Raw genomic sequence first — 23,512 nt, 5'->3', positions numbered from 1 at the left:
TAGAATACAAATCTGGAAATTATATTAAAAAAGTCCGACAACTCCAGAAGCTTTTTTCTCATGTTTCAAGCAAATATAGTAGATCAGCGTTGCAGGTCATTTTTCCAAAAATCTGTTCTCGGCGCCAAAAACTATCTGTACCAGAGTCTCCACTACATAAGTACCAGGAAAATGTCACCGGGGTTGATATCAGGCAGCGTTGATAGCAGTTCTAAATTTGACAGTTGAAGTGTTGGAAAAAAAATAAAACTAAAACGACTTGATGGCGATATCCAGCTGCTGAATTTGCTCAAAGAATTCATTACTCTGGCCATATGGGTGACATTGTTGGCGTTAGAACACAGGGATTTAACCATTCTGTGTTAACAGACCTCGCAGCCGTTGATCAGCTTACAGAACGTGCTACAATCCTATTAAGTAGTGCTACAATCCTATTAATATTGAGAAATTTTCTATTTCGGGCCTCGAACATACGTCAAAAGGCTTCCAAGGCCAAGCCGCTATGCATTTGATCTCCTACTGCATTACTCAATAATTTATGTTAGTGATTTTACTGAGTTGCTAGACAGCTTTCAACAGACCATCGAAATTCCAACATCGAACAATCTATATGCAATTTAACCCCTACTTCCCCTTCTCTAAATAAAGTCACACCTTTTGACCTTTTATCAAACCAGAAGTACTTGGAGATTCAGTAGCATGAATAACGCATAAAAGCACAGCCGTTTGAAGCTGCAAGCTCCAGTTTTAGTTTATTCTTCCTTCAAAGATATTTTTAAAGAATGATCCGTAAACTTTTATTTTTGCTTCTCGGATTAGTTTTGATCCATCTTGCTTTTGCTTTGTCGAGAGGTAAATTTCAACTTTGACCACATCCGTTAAACATATTTTTTAATGTTTTTTTTTTTATTTGTGCGCAGAATACGAAGTTGCGCTGCCCAGAAGATGTTCCTCAATTGATGATTCAAAACTGCTCATCGAAGTGAATCTTAAATCGCTTTCGAAAGATTCTAGGCTCTCGCCGGGGTGTTATGGACGATATCGGAACCCACGAGTTCGTCGAGTGCACTGGCGTCCGAAGCCATTTAATGGAGGATGCATTGTGTGCGATAATAACGAACTTCGGTCTCTTGCTGACGTAGATGTTGCTGTTGACGTTGACTAAAGTACGATTCACCGGTTCAAAGCTGCAAAGAAACATCAACAATAACTAACATGCATATTTGATGGAGATTCTCACACACACAACGCACCGGCACGGGACGTTTTGACGTACGGAAAGATTAAATCCGTTCTTAAGAAAAGTATTAATTGAATCTTGGCGTATGCTGACGTTCACTTGACGTTGGGGAGAGTATCTGATGTATCGTCTGAGTCGTACTTGACTCAGGCACTTCAGGTTTCATTCAAATCTACTTAACGCATTAACATGAACCGTGTGTTCAAATTTCCTACGAAATTTTTAGTGATAGCATTTGTGAAAAAGTTTTCTGACGTAATATAAAGTGTATTTTCTCAACGGGAATAACTTGAATTATCTTTTGGGATTAGTAACTGCATCAAAACTAAATATTTTTCGAACGAAATATAGGTTGTTCATCTTTGATTTTCTATTGTAGCAAGGAAGAAAAGTTTAAACAAAATTCGTAAATTTATGAATTTATTAAGTAAATTTCCGAATGTACCTCTGTAACAAAGTAAACACAAAAATAGAAAAATTCTATTTTGTTCGATTACTTTTAGCGTAACTATTGCAAAGTTGAATTATTACCGAAATTGTCAGCAATAGATTTGTTTTTTTCCCTGCGAAATCACGTGAAAGTTGATCGTGGGCTACCGAGTTAAAGATTGTACTCGAACAAAATGCAGCACACTACACACTTTCATTCATCCATTTTTTTTTAATCCTTGCCGTTTTGAAAAATTTTCCTTGCTGTCAAAATTTGCCCTCCATAATCGCCAAGAATTTTCCTATTAGAGGAAGTGAGTTTGGTGAAGCAGAGTGTGAACCGGGGAAAGCAGCAGGCGTTCCTGAAGGCATTCTTTTTTTTAATTTTTTGCCGTTAATGGTGCCGATCAGTGAGGATGTCTTGCTGAATTTACCAAATCCACCGATCGCCTACCATACCAAATACATCTTGGCAAATTTGTCGACCATCTTCTTTCGAAACTTCTCTGGAATATACGATGAAAATCTCTAGTCCGGGAATCTGCTAGGCGTATGCTATAAAATACATCTTGATGTTTAGTACGGTGTACTTTGGCCTTTTGGTGCAGGATTTGGTATTCGTATTCTGTTTATCGGACCGTTAAGGTGCCTTCCTTACCTTACCTTAGCCCGGTCCGCTTTATTATCAGCTGGACTAACCAGACGGACTTGATCTCGGTCCTAATCGAAAGGTTTGGATTGAATTTGAAGCAATTCAATATCTTCAATGCGGTGTGTTTCTTTAAACCACAAGACAGATTGTGACGATATTCCTCACATGTAAACATCACACTCTAAGCTAGTTTTACCTAATATTTCATCAATTTAATCCATGCAATAAAACACTACACACAAAAGAAAGTGTTACATAATCCGGGTCTGCAGTTCAAGATATAAGCCGTTAGTCTAAACCAGATGTCGTATGTTTGAATCTCAATGTCGATCCTAAATATCAACAAAACAGTATCGGATTTGTATCCAGCGGTAAAACACATACACCTGACATTATTTATCTTAATGAAAATGGCTTCTTTTGAGCAGACAAAGATTACCTATATTCGCATTTACCTACATGATATTTGTTTTACCTTTTATATATATATATATATATATATATATATATATATATATATATATATATATATATATATATATATATATATATATATATATATATATATATATATATATATATATATATATATATATATATATATATATAATAGGTATTTCGTTCACAAATGAAAGGTCTGCCCGTTACCCTGAACGCTATTGAATGGTTTTGAGATCGGATGTTTACTTTTTGAGTTGTACAAGTTTTATGTCAAAATTTACAGTTTTTTGACAGTATCTGTCACACTCGACATTGAAAACAGAATATATTTTCAGACTTAGATTTCGCACGGTAATAGCTACCCAACAAGCCAAAGATTGTTAAAATCCGTCCATTTTTAACGGAGATATCGATATTTTTGTGCAAGCCTTATTCCAGTAGTAGGAGTTTGGAGCGCTGTATGAAAAAGCAATGCTTGGGAGCAACGTGAAATACGGTTTTTTATACTGTAACATACAATTGTTTCTAAGTACTAAAAAGACTGTGTACAGCATCTTTTTTCATGACTTTTTGCCTCGGACCGATTTTAGCATGGTTCATTTTTGGCAACATACTCATTCGAATATGACATGTAAACCGGATGATGGCAGCATTTTCAAGTTGAAAGTAATTCCATAATTATATTTATTTAAACTACTAAAAGCAATAAATGCTGGAAGAACATAGCACCCATATACCATTCGAATAAATTCGTCGAGATCAGCAAATGCTTATGTGGCAAAAAATTTCCTTAAATTTTCTCGGAGATGGCTCAACCGTTTTCTACAAACTCAGATTCATATGAAAAGTCGTATGATTCTAAACAAGGTTCCTGAATTACATTTGGATCCGACTTCTGGTTCCAGAACTACAGGATAATATGTGAAACGAAATTAAAATAATGTAACTCATTTTTCTCGTAGATGAACCATCTAAGATTCAAATGAAAGGTCTTAAGATCCTATAACACATCTCATATTTCTCAAAGATGTCTACACTGATTTTCAAACATTTTGAATCAAATGTAAACAATAAAGCTCCTCAGGTAAATTTAACTGACTTCGGCTACACCGATTTCCGGATTCCGGTTACAGTATTGAATCGTTTCTCACAGCTCAATCGTTTTCTCAAATCAGGCCAAATCGAATTTCAAAAACAAAAATTCCAATTAAAGGATCCCACACAAATTTAATTTATTTTATCCAATTCTGGAATTACAGTTTTTAAAATTCAAACTAATTAAGAAGATGACAGTTGGACTCAAAACTATTGCAATTTATTCGTCATATTAATTTATGGTCATACGAATCTTTGTGGGTTATGTTGGTTGTAGAATACCGGCTCTGGAAGTACCGTAAATAATGGCAATGTCATGAGTACTAAAACACCGATGAAAATTCATGCAAAAAACACATGCGGATTGATCAAAAAAGGTATCATCTCACTGCTAGGTGGATTAACACTCCTAATACCAAGCCTAAAAAAGTTACGCGGAGCACCAAACCTCAAAAAAAGTTGGAACGGTAACTTTGAGCTATCATAGCTCAGTTGTTACTTGACCAATTTCAATAAATTTTACACCCTCGAATTTTGTGAAGTTTGTAGATTATTTTAAGTATATCGTTATTGAATCGGATTTTTCCCGTTCCAAGTTTTTATTCAAGCTCAAAATGTGCCCTATCTGCATTCATGCGGCACCTGCATCGCGAATAGGATAAAGAGAATTTCAAATTAACCGAGTCATAACTTTGTTGTTTGTCAACCGATTTTCGAAATTTGTTCACCAGTGGAAAGGTACTACTTCCAAAAATAAAATGGACTGTAAAAAATCGAAAAATAGGGTTGTCTACCCAAAGTTATAATGAAAACTGTAGATAGATTACCTCAGAAAAGGTGAGACTTTATACAATGATCGTAAATATCTCGAAATTCAAAGCGATGACCTATATATTTTTATACATCATTCGATTGCTAGTGATGCCAGCTACAATTTTCGCTCAACTACCATCCCTGCACAATCAAAAGAAAACATTAAGAAATCGATGAATTTATAAATATATATGAATTTTTCATATTTTTCACATGTTTGTATATAACTCAAAAATTAAAGCGATGACATGTACATTTTTTTTATTCAAAATATTGGAATCATTATATTCATATATTTTTTTATTATTTTAGTTGGAAATTTATTATAAACAACATTTACAGAAAAAACTGAAACTTGGATTTCACTGAAAATTTTAAAAATTGTAGTAAATAACCAAAAACTATTGGACGAAAGATCTTAACAATTTTTATGCACAACCCAAACGCAATTGATAACAGTGGTATCTGCAACGGTTTTAGTGTTACAGCTATTTTTAAAGAGCAACTTAAAAAATCAGATTTTTTGCTCTAGCATTTATATTTTTCTCTTTTCGTATAGGTATCTTTGAACATCTGTTAGAGTTTGCTAAAACCAATGTTTTAATGACTGGCGTATTCAGGTAGTGTTTTCCGAACCCAAGTTATGAGCAAAACTAGTTCAAAAACAGGTTATTTTTAAACTGCTATATCTAACATTGAGGCAAACGAAAAAAAATCCGTTTCTTGTATTTGACAGAAATTATTTTCGAACATGTTTATAAAGAAAGGCGGAGGAGATATTTTTTTTTAACTTTTTAAATTATGTTCAAACATTGGGGTTTTTCATTGAAAAAATACTCGTATCATGTAAGTCATTTATTTACTATATATGAAAATAAGGTATTTTTGTCTTCTGAAGTGTTAAATTAATTCAAGTGCATATTCGGGAAGAAATCGTTCTGCATTCTTGTAGGACTGCAGAATGGGGTCGCTTTTGTAAAATCTCTAAGGCCTCTCGGTGGTTGGAAGTTTTATCAACCGTGCATTTTGGCACCTACAGATCGTTCAGCATCCTTTCGGGGATGCAGGACGATTTATTTCTTCATGTTTTGTGCTGTTTTCCCACCTCACCCAATTCCCAATTCCCTCCCATGTTCCTTTCATCCTTCCCTTCCCATCATGAAGTTAATGAGAAGCTACGCAAGGCACGAATCTCCAAATAACTAGGGCAACATGTCACTTGAGCCAATTAGTTCTGATAACATAGGTGCAGGGTTTCATTCAGTAAAAAGCATTCAAACGAAGAGGTTGTTTTTCGAGATGAAGACAACTGTAAGCTGCAAATAGATTGGTTGGTTGGTGCTAATCGCAAAGGCTGCTGCAAAGCCAACATTCGGGGCGATTCCAGTTTCATAAGTACCTGAAATAGTGGAACTCACTTCACTGAGAAAGATGGCCTAAGCGATTTGAGAACTGTTTCATTTTGTAGGTTACATTAGTTCATGCACTAGCTTTCATGTTTTTCAAAAATCAAACAAAACTGTTTGAAAAATACAATTTTTATATGATAATAAGAGAGATATGAGAAAGCCATCATTACACATCTAGGTGGATAAAAACAAGTTTTACTTAATTTCGTGTGATTTTTTTGTGCTAAATTCAGAATTCTACTTTTTCTGAATTGTTTACTAATAGAAAATTCAAATAATATTCGAATTCTATACATTCCGAAATGATTCTAAGTGTGTGATATTTAAATTTTAATATTCTATCGAGTATAATTGATGTTGTTTAGGATATCGGAAAATTTAAGATAGGGTAACGGCTCCCTATTTCATCTGTGCTCCTATTTCCATCTCATCTCTTCACCTCATTACTTTGAAATTGAATAATATTTCACAACCTACCTGAACCAAACTGTGAAATGTTTTAAAAGTTTTTGTCACACTTTCCTATTGAAAGAAATGGTTTTAAGTTCTTCGGTTATCGTTTTTTTTTTCATTTAAAATAAACTCACTTTTCAATTTAGGATACATTTTCGTCTCAAGATTTACAGTTCGTCATGTTTCTGAATATCTACTAATCGATTCGTCTCAAAACATGATCACTATTTCGCACAATTACACTACCATTGAATGCTGAATGGCCTCATAATTAGTAATGTTCACTTGCCACTTGTTTAATTAACGATTTAAAACATAAAAAATTACCCGACAAACAATAAAAGTCTTTAAAAATATGAGATGAAAATTTTTCACTTAGTTCACTTGATTGCGCTTTGTTTTCATCTCATTTGGTTTCGCAAAGTTGCCAAGTTATCTCATATTGTTACAAAAAAAAATTATTTTTCTTCTTCAAATTATTATCAAAAAGTATGTTTTTGGTATCCGTGTCATTAGTTTAATTATATTATTGATATTAATATTTAAATAAAACTGGTTTGGCTTCAAATATTACCAGAAAGAGCGTGTTAAATACTAATGAAATAACCATTGTTGCAAATCTTGTAGAACTGGTTTTATTCCACTATACGTCAACATCTAAGACAAGACCTGACAACTGGCTTCTTATCCTTCCTTCCGAATCATCCTTCTCGTCATTTTCGCACTGTGGAATAAATACCAACGTATCGGCTACAGTGTAGCCATATTTACAGATTTTTTATTAACTATGATAGGAAAAAAATATTACATTTAAATTTTTAGACTTTAGGTTTTTGATTTGAAATGAACATGAAAAATGTTTTGGTGAATGCATTTCTTTATTATATATTAATGCTTAAAAACAATTAATTTAGTTTTGATGACAAAACACGAAATATCTCATGTTGAACGCAAAATCGAATCCATTGTTGGCGTATTACCGGATCTTTTGGAAACCGGAAAAAGTCAGGTTTGGATAGAAATGCTTAGTGCGACCACAGTGTGAAACACAACAGTTCATTTTTCTCGTAAAACTGAACACACTTTCAAGTTTACACTAATTTAACAAATCTTTTTTGGTTACACTTTAATTCACTAAAAAGAAAAACGGCTTGATGTCTATTTTAAAACATTCTCCGAAAATTTTCATTTCATTTGTGAGCTAAAATTATACATTTTAATAAACTTGTTTTCTGATTTTCTTTATACTTGGCATCATTGCTCGCGTACCCTGCAAAAGTTTTTTCTTTTCACAATGTGCAGGTAGCAACATCAAATTCAGCCAATCAGAAACTGGTCCATTTTGGAACAAAAGCAGCCCCCCCAGATGTCAGGTCTTGTCTTAGGTCAACATAACGCTGTGAAGTGTGTGTGTTTCATCGGCTGTGCACAGAGATGCCAGATATTTTCATAGAAAATATGTAATACGTTGCATAGAAAGTTTATATCTGCTCTATCTGTTTTCACTAATAAAATGATGTTAACCATAATCAATTATCTGCATAAAAGATTTCCACTTTAACATGTGATTTGTCAGTTGATTAATAAACTTTTAAAGAATCATTGCAATCAAATACTAATAGATACTCAGAGAGAAAAGTCTAATTTTTTACTTCTCACTTTCTATGAATCTGTACAAATCTGTATTAAATTAAGGAAATCTGTATAAAATCTGTACTTTGATTTAAATCAGTATGCGAACGCAAAAATCTATACAATACAGATAAATCTGTATAAATGGCATCTCTGGCTCTACACTTTGTTTTAAGAAGGGCTAATGAATAAATCAATTACATTTTAGTTTTTATTCAAAGTTCACCAAATTAACTTTACAGTAAAATTTTAAATTTAAAGCGAAAGGTAACGGAAACGACCGAAAAATTTTTAAACGTTGAAATGATTTCAAACCTGGTTCTAAAAATATCGTATGTTGTCTCATAGTTGGCATTAGGCCGTTTTTAAGAAGAATTCTGACATTTTGAACCTGAGAGTGTAATAGTGGAATATTATGTTTTGATTGCTGTCGCCATTGCTAGTTTATAGGATGAATAAAGGATCAACGATAGGATGGATAAAAATCCATTGAGATGGAATTTAGAGCAGAGTAGTGAACACATGATAAGTGTTTTTAGCTGTTTTATGAATATTTGTTAAATTTTCAAGAAATGTGAATCAATTCTCAATGTGGAGCAAGGCGAATGAAACAGTAATATGAAATAGTTATAGTGATTTTAGTGGCTAAATCGGGGTTTGAAGGCGACGTCCTTACAAATGAGATGAAATAGGGAGTCCTTACCCTATATGTTTTTGTTCTTAATTGCTTGTAAAACAAAAATCAAGCAATATTTTTTTTTAAATTGTAGTTGGTTTCTTTTGCCATGGGTTGATATATGAAATTCATATAATTTTACGTTCTATTTCTTATTGTACAAAGCCATTGAAATAATTTAAAATTTTCGTATTGTCGCAAAATTTATTTTATTAATAGAAACAAATTCTACGTCTCTTTGAAACAGATGAAATCAAAAAGGATTCCAATATTTTCCCTTTGATTTGCAGAAACGTTGGAACGCAATATTATTTTTAGAGTTTAGGTATATTTACGATCATTTTAAAAAGTCTCATCTTTTCTTAGGTCATCTATCTACAGTTTTCATTATAAATTTGGGTAGATAACCCTATTTTTATTTTTTTTCAGTGCTTTTTATTTGTGGAAGTAGTTCCTTTCCAATGGTGAACAAACTTTGAAGATCGGTTGACTAACAACATAGTTATGAATCGGTAAAGTTGAAGTATTCAATATTTTCTATGCGACGTTTATGCCAAAGGAAAGAAAATTGGAAAGCAGATAGGGCATATTGGGCGCGTGAAAAAACTTGAAACGGGAAAAAATCAAATTTTCATTGGTTTTCCTTTACCAATCGTCTGCTGCAAAGTTTTGGAATCAATCTACGAACTTCACTAAATTCGAGGGTGTAAAATTTATTGAGATTCGTTGAAAAACAGCTGAGCTATGACAGCTCAAAGTTACCGTTCCATCTTTTTTTGAGGCTTGGTATTTGGAGTGTTAGGCACGTTTTTTGTAATGCACCTACTATACTATACAATTTCTACCAGTTTCGACTTCCGGTTCCAAAATTATGTCACGATGCGTGTCAAAACTTTCAAACCGTCGTACAAAATGACGATGCAAAACCGCTACGTGCTGGTACGAAAGAAGCAAACACCGTTGCCTTTGCTCCGTTCGCAGTAAATATTGTTCAATTTCGTATAGCGTGCAGGGTTATCTATTATTTTTAGGAGATATTTAATTTTAATCTATTAATTTCAGGAGAAAACTATGTAAATCTGTATCAGGGGGACAAAAAAGCGCAACTATATGAAAAAGTTACTAAATCGAATGACAGCTACTTTTTGTTTAGATGTAGCGTTTATTGTAATGTAATTGGCAATCATTTCCTTTTACTATCTTACATTATGACCATGGCCATCATCTTTCCATCTTATTAGAAGAAATTTAGAAAACAAAGATTTACGCTTAAATAATTTCAAGAAAAGGTATGTTATATTGGCTACTCACTGAACGAACCTACTTCGGCTATGCCGATTCCCAGTTTCCGGCTCCGGAAATACCGGAAACAAAGATTAAAAACTCTAAAACGGATTATCACTAGCCGCTGCAACCGATTTCCATATACTTCGACTCAAATGAAAGTTCATTTAGTCTCATAAGTTGCTGTTGAACTTCCGATTTCGGAACTGTGTTTAAAATTTCAAACCGTCATTTAGTGCGACGATGCAAAATAAAACAAATTCTCATTAACTTTGAAAAAAAATTCTTGACAGAATCTTCTAGTGATATTTGTAAAAACATGAGTAATATGAAAAAGGCATCATTACACCACTAGGTGGATTTAAAAAGGTTTTTGCTTTTAAACGGGTTTTCCAAACTAAGTTTCACTTATCCAATCTTGGCATTCAGCCGTTCATATAATTCAATATCCACGGGTTCTCTGCAGCTGAACTGTTCTCATCCTCTCTTTTGAAATGCAACCTCAAATTTCTCTCATTTTAATTACTTTAAGAGATCATCTAAAGTCTGATAATTTAGAATTGGTCTAATTTTTTCCGTTTTCATGCGAACGGAGTAACTTGTTCATGCAAATAAATGAGTTATATGTTATTAAAGTATTAAATATATTAAATCTGATCTTTGTATTTTTATTGCAGTATTTCAGTATTTGCTTAAGTAGTTGCTCCACACTACAACACATAGAACCAGGCACTTTTACAAACCAACCAACGTTCTGATTTTTGACATCATCATTTGAATCACACTTTGCTAGTAGAGATGGTCGGGTATCGGGTATTTTACCCGAAACCCGACCCGTACCCGTACCCGACGGGTTTTTGGTCGGGTACGGGTAAAAATTTTTATTTTCAATCGGGTACGGGTCGGTTACGGGTAAAAAATTTTATTGCTCACTCGGGTACGGGTCGGGTACGGGTAAAAAAATTTACCGCTCACTCGGGTACGGGTCGGGTACGGGTAAATTTTTTTTTTGGATCGATTACCCGACCATTTGTACTTCACATAAATATGTTTATACGTTGACGAGATTTTTTCATTGCAAAACAGTTCTTCCGAAAAATAATCAATTTGATTCAAGGGGTTTTGATTCGCGCCTAGGACCAGACCTGTCAACTGGCATCTTTTTCCAGAAAAATTTGTTTTTCTTCATTTAAAAAAAAGATCAATCATAGTTACGTGAAAAGTTATGTGAATATTTCCCGCCCTACTTTGTTTATAACATATTTAATAAGACACACTGCCTTAGCTCTATGATGTTGCGGTCGGAATCTACTTTTCACGTAGGTTTTAATGGACTGCCATTTTAAAGCTGTTTAATGCAAAATCCAGTAAAAATTATTTGATTCATATACTGCCTATACTCGCATATCAGTCTCATATCGATTTTTGCCAATTTTGAGTTAGCTTGAGGAATGAAGTCTTTCCTCGATATACTCTCAGAAATTGCAATGAAAGTTGAGGGTTTGTTCAGTAAAATATAAAAAAATATCAACTCATTCCTGTGTCCCATATGCTAAAGTCCCGCATATCAGTCCCATTCAGTGCAAAATTTCAATAATTTCATTTGTTGCAATATTGGAACAGCAAAGGTGTATTACCGATATTTCATGTAATAATACCAAGATTTAGCATTAGGGAGCAAAGCAAAGTCTTGGCATTACATTCCTTTCGTGGAATTTGGCCTTTCTGTTTCAACAGACTTCGCAGCCGATTCTTAGCGTACAGAATCATTGCATGGCTAGTACTATGGATCCTACTGACACTAAGAATCCTTCCAGGTCGGGGCTCGAACATACGACAGCTGGATTGTAAGACCAGCGTCCTATGCATTGAACCGCCAACCTGGGACCAGCATTAGGGAGCACAATAAATAAAAAAAATCGGAAATAAACTTTTGATCGTCTTTTTCTCAACATGTCGATTTCCCATATGGGACTGATATGCAAGTATGTGCAGTATATAAAATGTAGTGTAGTACTCATATCACATTCAGATACCAGAAAACTGTTATTTTATATATTGGTTGGAGATTTTCAAAATTTTCATTAAAATCATTAGGATTCTTACCATAAAAACATGAACATTTATTTCAGAAAATCTGCATAGAAGTTCTTCTTATTCTGCACTTCTGGGTGGTGTCACCTCACTTGAAATGGCACCGATTGATGGCACAACAAGTTGGGCTATATTGCCTGTTAATGTTCGTTTCTTTTCACTGGACTACAAGTGAAAATCTCGATACGTGACAACGTGGAGTCGCAAAAGTACGGGTGAAAATCTTTTCTCGCGAAATACTCACATTTTCACCGTGTTCACTCGTTAAGGGTTCCACCGGAGATAACACAGAAGTTCAATGGCTGTAAAAACCACCAGCTACCGATAACATCGTGGGTGTGGGTTTGTGAGGCTTACAAAACGGGCATAGTTGACAGATTACTTTGAATCAAAATCATAATTCATTTTGCTTTGTAGTAAAAAATTGTAACCAAAAAAATTTCCTACGAATGTTCAAACTACTTACACTTGAAGGACTCACTGTTCACCATGTTCAAAATTGAATTTTTCACACCGGGAATACACGTACATTGTTTGATTCTTGGGTCAATTCACGTAAACGAACTGATAACACACTATTCATTTTAGAGGATGTTCGCATAACATTCATTTTCGTCACGTATAATACTCAATTTGACAGTTGGAACTTCTTTTTTTTCAATTATAGAGGTTTTAACCTTAAGGTCATTCGCCTCTTCGGGCCAGAAAAGCTTTCTGACCCTATGTGCGGGGTTGGGAATCGAACCCAGGTGGGCTACGTGAAAGGAACCGACTATCCCATCACACTATACCCGTCCCCCATAGTTGGAACTATTTTACGTGATTTTTCAAGTGATTCGAATGTGAATTTTTATTTGTGTGTCAAGATAATGAGCACGCTTACTTGTGGTTCTAAAGAATTGGATCAAAAGTCGCACTGTTTCTTAAAAACCATACCTACCCAAAATTGAATACCACGGGTATTACGACATTTTGGGTAAATATGCTTCTCGAAAAATTTGAGTTGATATTACTCCCTTTTGTTGACATTTGTAAATGAGTATAATGTACCAAAAAAATTGAAAATCTACAGGGTCCGCCATCTAATATTTATTTTTGAACTAGCGGTTATTTTGACAGAAACTTAGTTGTATCCTTCCGCTGAACAAAAATGGTTGTGTATACGCTTGAGGACCGCGTGAAAATAGTGCAGTTTTACTTTTAAAATCATGGTAATGTTGCGGAATGTGTGCAAAAAAATCATCTTCTCGGGTGAGGCACATTTTCATCTCGGCGGGTATGTTAATAAGCAAAATTGTCGCATCTGGGGACGGAAAACCCGCACGTCATCATGGAGAAGCCGATCTCAGAGAGTGACGGTTTGGTGCGGATTTTTGTCTGGCGGCATCATTGGGCCTTTTTTCTTAGAAAATGAGGCAGGAGCCGCCGCCACGGTCAATGGTTAGCGGTACCGCGCCATGATTAGCGATTGTTTCTTCCCGTTACTTGAAGAGGAAGACTTGTACACCTTTTGGTTCCAACAAGACGGCGCTCCGTGCCACACAGCCAACGCTACGATCGATCATCTGTGCACAGACTTAAGATCGAATTATCAGTCGAAATTCGGATGTCATTTGGCCGCCTCGGAGTTGTGATTTGACACCGTTTGACTATTATCTTTGAGCGGCTGTCAAATATAAGTGTTATGTGGACAAGCCAGAGACAATTCAAGCCTTGAAGGATAACATTCGTGCATCCATAGCTGAAATAAAGCTGCATACAATCGAAAATGTATTAAAAAGCTGGACCGACCGTATGGCGTACTGTAAGGCCAGCCGAGGCAGTCATTTGAATGAAATTATATTCCACAATTACCCGGAAGGATTGTACTTTAACATGAAAAAATAAATTTTGAATTCGGATGAACCGTTTGTTTTTTTTTACAAGTTAAAAAAGTTACATTACATTATTCATGCTTCACAGTGTATTTATATGTTTAAAAGTAAACAAGCATTTTAATGTATTTTTCTTACCAACTAGAGCCTGATACGGCTCGATATCTAAAACACTTTATTTTTTCCATACTGAATTTTGGTAAAATTTTTACTACTCATTCGGGTCGGGTACGGGTACAGGTAATTTTGAATCGGGTACGGGTCGGGTACGGGTAAAATTTTTTATTTTTTTTCGGGTACGGGTCGGGTACGGGTAATTTTTTTTTATTATTGATCGGGTACGGGTCGGGTACGGGTATTTTTTTAAATTTTTAATCGGGTACGGGTCGGGTACGGGTAAATTTTTTTGCTGATCACTCGGGCACGGGTCGGGTTCGGGTATAAGAATTTCTATACCCGACCATCTCTATTTGCTAGGACATTCCGATGCTAGAATACACTTCTTGTCATCGTTCAGAACATAACCCGTCAGGCAAAAGCATCCCTCGACGCATACCGGAGGACACTCTAAGGGTTCATCGTTTTTGATAGTTTCACAGGTAGATGGGCAGGCTGGTCCACAATCACGGTATTCCTGATTGATGTCACATAACTCTGCAAAACAGTTCATAATGCTTCAAACGAAGATGATATATTTCATACAAAATAAAAAAATACCCTGCTTCGAAGGGAAAGCTGAAATCGTTACAAACACTGCAGATAGTAACAGCACAACCGTAGCAATACGCATCATCTTGAATGTTGTTGGTGGTCAAAACAAGAATGTCGATTGTAATTTCACCACTTGTTTAATATATCGATTACAGCTCTGTCAAAATATTTTTTGATAATGATTGTTTTGATAAAGATTGTGTAGTGATACCATTGAACAAAATTGAATGAAACTTTCCGTTGATTTTTACCAAACTGATAAATCTGTCACAAGAGTTCCATGATCAAAACAATGCCTCGCTTTCAATTAACAATGCAACTGCAGAACGATAAGTCATTTACAATATTATGAATGGTAATATGATTATGTCATTAATAAAATTTGTCATTAATAAAATCGAATTTAAACGATGAACTGTATCAGATGAAGTTCCTGGGAGATTCCGGAGTGTACCATATGGGAGGTGCTCGATGGGGGCAGTCGCCACGGGCGCAACGTTTTGGGTGGAGGTCGATTAACCAATTCTTGGGATCTTTTGTTTTGCTCACCAAATTGAACGCTCCAGAGATGGAGCGGAGCCGTTTTTATCACTTTTTTATCAAAGCAAGTTCCTATCTCATGCCTCCCCGTGTGTATATGATAACATTTGGTCAATAAAACGGCGTCAACTGGGTGCTATCGCCTTCTAAGTTAGTATCAGAGTGAGAGGGTGCGAATTGATTTGCATTTATAAATTCATTGGAAACGCGAAAATTATTGAAAATTTTTAAAATGGGTGAAGTATTTTGTCTTGACGTTCTATTGCTGATGCGAATTGCCAACTTGTTAAATTTGCATTTTGCATATCATCCTTATATAATTGAACGCATTAAGCAAAATACATCTTATAAGTGAGAATAACTTCTGTTGTATAAATAAAAATTCTATTTTTATTATTAAGGTCTGAGGACAGAGGGTCGCGTGTTGAGTTTTAAATCGACCACGTGGCTCGCTCAATTCCCTTTGCGCATAGTATTTCTCTTGCACTCTATCGTATATGAGCTGGACATTACATGGATTATAACGAACAATGAAAAAATATTCAACTTTCACAAAGATTGAATGTCTGTGTGTTTGGCAGCCTTGTCGAACCAATTTTATTTCTCTCATCTTTTTCAGAGTGCTATCAGGAAACCAAAGTGAAAAAATGGCGGATGCATTGAAACTGACATTGTTTCACAGAAAAATACAAGACTTTATTTTTATCGCGATAACATATATGTTTTTATGTACTAATCGTATCTAACACATGGATCAATAAGTCCCGAGACTAACAATGGAAACAACATTTTTTTTGCAAATTTTTTTTATTCATCAACATAATCACCTTTTAGGGTAATACAATGATTCCAACGTTTTCCCAATTTTTCAATACCATGTTTATAAAAGAATTTATCTTTCGCTTCAAAATAAGCTTCAGTTTCAGCGATGACCTCCTCATTTGAGCCAAATCTTTTTCCCTGGAGCATTTTTTAAGATCAGCAAAGAGCCAGTAGTCACTGGGGGCTAAATCTGGCGAGTATGGGGTGTGGGAAAGCAGATCAAAGCCCAATTCGTTCAATTTAAACTGCTTTCTGAATCATCGCCTCGTTGCTGTTTTTTTCCATCGAAAGCAATCGCGGCACCCACTTGGAAAAAACCTTTTTCATGCTCAATATTTCATGAAGGATAGTAAATACACTCCCATATGATATCTGTGTCATCTCAGCAATCTCATGGAGCTTTACTTTACGATCTTTCATTATAATTTTTGTCACTTCACTCACATTTTCCGGTGTAACGGCTTCCACAGGTCTACCCGAGCGTTCCGCGTCATTTGTGTCGGTACGACCACATTTAAACTCGGCGAACCACCGACAAATCGTTGCTTTTGATGGACAAGAGTCCGGATAACATTTTTCAATCCCTTGTTTCGCTTGCACGGTGTTTTTACCCATTAAAAAACAATGTTTTATCAAAACACGAAACTCGGTTTTTTCCATTTTTTAAACAAACTACAAAACGACTTTACTCCAACCTCGACAACTCAGCTGTTTCTGGTCGGATCGACTTAAAAATTTGACCCGTTTCAAGCAAAGGTACTCTAGAAAGACGTGGTTACTGGTTTACTACGAGCGCCATATCTTCATTGTATACAGGGTCCGGCACTCGAAGTGTAACCAACTTCAGACCTTCGAGCCTGGCGTCAAGGTAAATGCGACATATTATCGGGAAAGTATTCTGGAGGTTGCTTTGAAGCCGTGGGCAGACAAACATTTCGGTGGCAGACCATGGACGTTTCAGCAGGACTCGGCACCATCTCACAAAGCTCGAGTGAACCAAGAATGGCTGAAAAACAACGTTCCGAACTTCATCACGTCCACACAATGGCTCTCGAATTCACCAGATGCGAATCCAATGGATTATTCTCTTTGGGCCATTCTGGAGAGCAAAGTCCGAACTAAAAGATACACCAGTCTCGAGGCGCTGAAAAAAGTTATTGTCCGCGAGTGGGCCAAAATACACGTGCAAGTCACATTCGGGCAGCTTGCGATTCGTTTTTTGACCGTCTCAAGGCCATAGTCAAGGCAAAAGGTGGTCATATCGAGCAAAAGTGAATTGATTCTGAATTTTGTATTATTTTTACACATTTTGTACTTTGAATTAAGTAAAAGTAATTTTCCAAACTGAATTTATGGCCTTTTTAATTGGTTACACTTCGAGTGCCGGACCCTGTATAAACACATTTTTTGTTTCGCATTCAATCTTTGTGAAAGTTGAATATTTTTTTATTGTTCATTGGAATCTATGTAATGTTCGGGTTTATGTGATAAAATTTTTCATCAAAATAATAACATGTATGCTGGCAACCCGGTACATTTTGCTCATATACGCGAGAGTACAAGAGAAATACGATGCACAAAAGGGAATTGAGCGGTCCGCGTGGTCGATTTAAAACTCAACACGCGACCCTCTGTGCTGAGACCTTAATGTTTAATGCAGGAGCGTCTATAGAACAATATTCAAAGTGTGCAAACTCGAGTATTGGTAAGATTAGAAAATGTTAATTATTCCAATTGCAAGGGATCGAAAGTCTTTCTGTAATGCTTGACTCCATTTGATGCAAACGTTTTCTTTAGGCGGTGCTGATCGATTGGAACGGTGACCTCGGAACACGATTTGCTCTGTATACGAAATGGGTCATCGGAATTCGATTGGAAACACACACACACCGTCACAGGAGGCAGAGATTGTTATTTCTTTTTAGAGCGACAAATGTCCATTTTAGAGATTTTTGTAGAATTTTCTCTACACTTGCTTCAATCAGATACAGGAAAATATCGTAAATGTTTTTAGACGGCATAGGATTAACAGACGGGGAATCCGTCCGTTGTCTTTTATTTTTACAATTAGAGTCTGAAAACCGTCAATCGTTGTTAGAAGAATTTGGAATAATGAAAAGAGAGATCTTCCGTATCAGAGGCATTTTCCGGCTGGCCACAGGCATTTTTGAAGAACATAATTGAACTAAAATAAATTTGATTGGAATGGATACGTCTTGAGAAAGACTTTGGATATATAGCCTTGGAAACGGCTTACTAATTATTAGTCTTCAAAAAGACTGTTAGTGATTTAGGTAGCCTTGAATCGATGCAACTCTGGATAGCCAGAACTTTTTACAGGAGCTTTTCGTATGTAGTGCGAAAAACTGTTCAACATCGACTGAACAAAAAAAGTATGACTTTAACCAACAAAAGCGTAAGTTGATATGATGATGATAATATCTTATCACTTATTTCAACTAATAAGTTTATTTACTCAATGCACTGCATATATTACCTTTATCTAATGCTAGTTAATAATCAATTATTAGTTAGATCAATTTTCAATTATTTTCGGCTGATAGCCCACAGTGCCAGTTTCCGGACATTTCCAACGTCTGACACACTTGCCATCTGCACTTCGTACGAAACCCTTCCGGCAAAAGCACCCCATAATACACATCGGGACGCATATTGTAGGCTCATCCAAATTTATGCTTTCGCATGTAGGTGAACATGGACTTCCGCACTCCGTGTAAACCTCATGGCGGCCACAAGCTCCGCCTAAGATTGCATCGGAAGAAATAATTTAGTTTACAGCTGAAGTTCTCAAAAAAATGTTCAATACCTGACGGTTTTACCGGACTTGTGACCGCGTAAGCGATAAAAGTTAATAGCAATATTGACACTGACACTAGACGATGCATTGTTTCGATATGATCAGGGTGAACTGATAATTGCGACTAGACTCCAATCGAGAGCATAACATCGTTTATATTGGAGGCGCTACTGTACAATCCATTGTTTGTAGATGCTCTGGAAATACGAAGACACGCGAATTTGAGGAATTAAGTAATATCATAATATCTTACTGTCTATAAGTTATGAATCCGTTGAGATTGTGACCTACTATGTACAATGTAAGAATAGTAAAAAATGCATTTATTCTTGTTATTGATGAAATAAGCTTTATGTTAGAAATTGGTATTATATGTCACTGCAAACTCAGCAACCGCTGTCATCACAGAAAAAAAAACAAACCTATACAAATGCGATGCCTGATGATTAATCAATGAATAATACTGGCATCCAGAATCTCTCGAATCACAATTCCACTGAAAACAGTATGATTAACATACAGGTTATATCTTGATTGATAATTTTTGACAGACAGTATTGTGTATGAAATATAATGATATGGTTTGAAACAAACATTCGTTCTTTATTATCATTTGGCGTTTAGTCCGATTACTGGGTACACCGAGACGCAAAAAAAAGAATATTGTTCAAAATTCAGTCAATCACAAAAGTAACCATATTTTAATTCCGGTTCCTTTTCTTCACGCAGAATGACAAATACGATCAGGAAGGCATCATCAGCTCACCATCCATCAGTCGGCATCCTTCACCTGGCAAAGCGACCAGCGGAGGCCGAAGTAGTTCGGGCGGTAGTCCACCGAAGCGATCGAAAAAACAAAGTGTGAGGCGTGCGGTAGACTATGAAAGAGAAGGAAAATCGAACGAACCAGGCAGTTCCAATAACTGCAATCCGTTGGTTCTTCCATCTGCAGGAGATAAGGTTAGTATGCGTCTGTGTTATATTTATACTTTAACTTGAGTCGAGCCTGGAAAGTTTGAAGGGAACTTTTTGTATCTTTACTCAACGAATGATAAATAAGAACAATTATCTATTTTTAAGGTATACAGGATTGCTTTCTTGCAATATAAGTCCACAACGAGCAAGACTAAAAACCTGTCTAAATGGGATTTCAAGTTACCACAAGTTTCACAGTGACTGCAATAATCGACTTTCTTGCTTCTTGAACGTACACGCGAAACATTTGACAGCATGGAAATACAGAACAAGTTCCGCGGGAACGTTTTCGTAATTCGAAAAACCTTTAAAAAAACTACGGAACAATTGGCAATTAGAAACATTAAAGATCCCTGCGAGCTTTCTCGCTGTTTAAAAGCTAAAAAAATGTGGGATTGGATGACTACACTGATAACGTTGTAAATAAGTGTTTTATACTTAATTTTGCCGCATATGACTCGACATTTAAATTGAAGGTGTAAATCCCTGCAAAGCTCATTCAAATCAATTAATATAAAGACCTATAGACATACCATATTCCAAATTCATTAAAGTCAATATTCAATTGGTTAGAAACTCACAATTTGATTGTCAGACAAATACCTATTAACTGATGAAAAAATCGGTTTTAACAAATTTCACATTTGGGGACGGGTATAGCGTGATGGGTAATTCGATGCCTTTCACGCAGCCCACCTGGGTTCGATTCCCAACCCCGCACATAGGGTCAGAAAGTTTTTCTGGCCCGAAGAGGCGAATGACCTTAAGGTTAAAACCTCTATAATCTAAACAAAACAAACAAACAAACAATTTCACATTCAATTCTCATATGAATTACATTCTTATTTTAAGTGCATGTGAGTTTGTCATTAATAATTATATTAGCCGATATATGATAATTTCAGTTTCAATTCATTCACAAAGAGCCGAGAGCTGATCGTGGGAAATGTTTAGTACTTACCTTACCTTACCTAACAGCTATAGGCCTGGGGTGTCCTTTGCTGTATCAAGCATACGTCTTCACATAACTCGGTCCATGGCTGCTCGTCGCCAGCCACTCAAGGCACGGATGCTTCTGAGATCACCCTCCACTTGATCGATCCACCTTGCTCGCTGCGCTCGTCTTCTTCTTGTAACAGTCGGATTAGATTCAAGAACCATTTTCACTGGGCTGTCGTCCGACATCCTTATGCCATGTCCAGCCCATCGTAGACGTCCGATTTTAGCTGTCCGTACGATGGGTGGTTCTCCTAGCAGCTGTTGCAATTCGTGATTCATACGCCGTCTCCACGTTCCGTCTTCCATCTGCACTCCGCCATAGATGGTCCTCAGTACCTTTCTTTCGAAAACACTGAGGGCGCGTTGGTCCTCTGCCAGCATAGTCCAGGTCTCGTGGCCATAGAGAACAACCGGTCTAATGAGCGTTTTGTAGATGGTCAATTTCGTGCGGTTGCGTACTTTTCTCGATCGGAGGGTTTTTCTGAGTCCAAAGTACACACGATTCCCTCCCAAAATACGTCTATGAATTTCTCTGCTGGTGTCATTATCGGCGGTCACCAGTGAGCCCAAATACACGCACTCGTCAACCACCTCGATATCGTCACCGTCTATCAATATTCTTGGTGGGAGGCGTAGTGTTTCTTCTCTAGAGCATCTTCCTCTCATGTATTTTGTTTTCGACGCATTTATGGCCAGTCCGATACGCCTAGCTTCAGCTTTCAGTCCGATGTAGGTTTACATCATCTTCTCAAGGTTACGTGTCACAATATCAATATCGTCAGCGAAGCCAAAAAGTTGTACGGACTTTCGGAAGATCGTGCCACTCGTGTCGATTCTCGCTCTTCGAATCACACCTTCCAGGGCAATATTGAACAAGATACAAGAAAGTCCATCACCTTGACGTAACCCTCTCCGAGATTCGAAGGGACTCGAGAGCGTCCCAGATACTCGGACGTAGCACATCACTCTATCCATCGTTGCTTTGACCAATCGCGTCAATTTAGCCGGGAAACCGTATTCGTGCATTATCTGCCATAGCTGTTCTCGATCGATTGTGTCGTATGCCGCTTTGAAGTCAATGAATAGGTGATGCGTGGGTACGTTGTATTCACGGCACTTCTGGAGTACTTGTCTTATCGCGAATATGTGATCCGTAGTGGCGCGGGCTCCAGTAAATCCCTATTGGTGCTATTGGTGATAGACGGCGTTCAGCAATGTGATTGCGCGGAAATTGCAACAGTCTAGCTTATCGCCATTTTTGTAGACGGGACATACCACCCCATCCATCCATTCCTGCGGTAGAATATCCTCCTCCCAAATCCTAGAAATCATCCAGTGCAGTGCTCTAGCCAGTGCCTCTGCTCCATGTTTGAGCAGCTCGCCTGGTAACTGGTCATTGCCCGCGGCTTTGTTGTTCCTCAGCATGCCGATCTTCTCTATTATCTCCGACAGATCAGCGGCTGGGAATCTGTCGTCGGCTGAGCGTGCACCCAGATTGATTCCTGTGCCGTTCTCTGTATCTTGTGCTTCGCCATTCAGATGCTCGTCATAGTACTGCTTCCACCTGTCGATCACCTCACGTTCGTTCGTGAGAAGGTTACCACTGGTATCTCTGCACATTTCGGCCTGTGGCGTGTAGCCTCTACGTGAGCGGTTTACCTTCTCATAGAACTTCCGTGTGTCATTTGCGCGGTACAGCTGTTCCATCGCTTCGCGATCTTGGTCTTCCTGGTGGTGCCTTTTCCTCCGGAAAACCGTGTTTTGTCTGTTCCGCGCCTGTCTGTATCGTTCCTCGTTCGCTCTAGTACGGTGTTGAAGCAACCTCGCCCTTGCTGCATTCTTCTCTTCGACCAACTGCTAACATTCGCCGTCAAACCAGTCATTTCCTCGATTCGATAACCTCGTACCTAGAACGGTTGCAGCAGTGCTACTCACGGCGGACCTTATGTTCCTCCAGCCGTCTTCAAGAGTCGCCGCGCCAAGCTGCTCTTCCGTTGGTAGCACTAGCTCCAGTTGTTACGCGTATTCCTCTGCAGTACGAATGCTACGTAGCTGCTCGTGATTAAGTCCCGGCGTTCCTGTGCGACGAGTGTTGTGCACCGTCGATAGTTTTGAGCGCATACACACCGCGACAAGGTAGTGGTCAGAATCAAAATTGGCACTGCGGTAGGTGCGGACATTGATGACGCCGGAAAAGAATCGCCCGTCGATGAGAACGTGGTCGATTTGATTTTCCGTATGTTGATCAGGTGATCTCCAGGTGGCTTTGTGGATATCTTTGCGGGGGAAGAAAGTGCTTCGAACTACCATTCCTCGGGAGGCTGCAAAGTTTACGCATCGTTGACCGTTGTCGTTTGTTACCGCGTGCAGGCTCTCCAGCCCGATCACGGGTCTGTACATTGCCTCCCGGCCTACCTGAGCATTCATGTCGCCGATGACGAGTTTTACATCCCGCCGTGGGCAGCTGTCGTATGATTGTTCCAGCTGCGCGTAGAATGCTTCCTTCTCGTCATCGGGTCTCGTCTCATGTGGGCAGTGCACGTTGATGATGTTGT

General features: G+C 37.3%; 1 protein-coding gene across 5 annotated transcripts in view; it reads left to right on the top strand.

Annotated features, from left to right (window-relative positions):
* The window catches only part of LOC131439535 (uncharacterized protein DDB_G0283357-like), an 82,187-nt gene that overhangs the window by 49,798 nt on the left and 8,877 nt on the right, over nt 1-23,512 (top strand). For all 5 annotated transcript variants that reach the window (XM_058610667.1, XM_058610665.1, XM_058610666.1 and 2 more), the window contains exon 4: nt 19,713-19,943. In XM_058610667.1, coding sequence (XP_058466650.1) covers nt 19,713-19,943 — 231 coding nt within the window. The remainder of the gene's footprint in view (nt 1-19,712; nt 19,944-23,512) is intronic.

The sequence above is a fragment of the Malaya genurostris genome, chromosome 3 (genome assembly GCF_030247185.1).
Source record: "Malaya genurostris strain Urasoe2022 chromosome 3, Malgen_1.1, whole genome shotgun sequence".
Lineage (NCBI taxonomy): Eukaryota > Metazoa > Arthropoda > Insecta > Diptera > Culicidae > Malaya > Malaya genurostris.
This window is presented reverse-complemented; position numbering and strand designations above follow the sequence as displayed.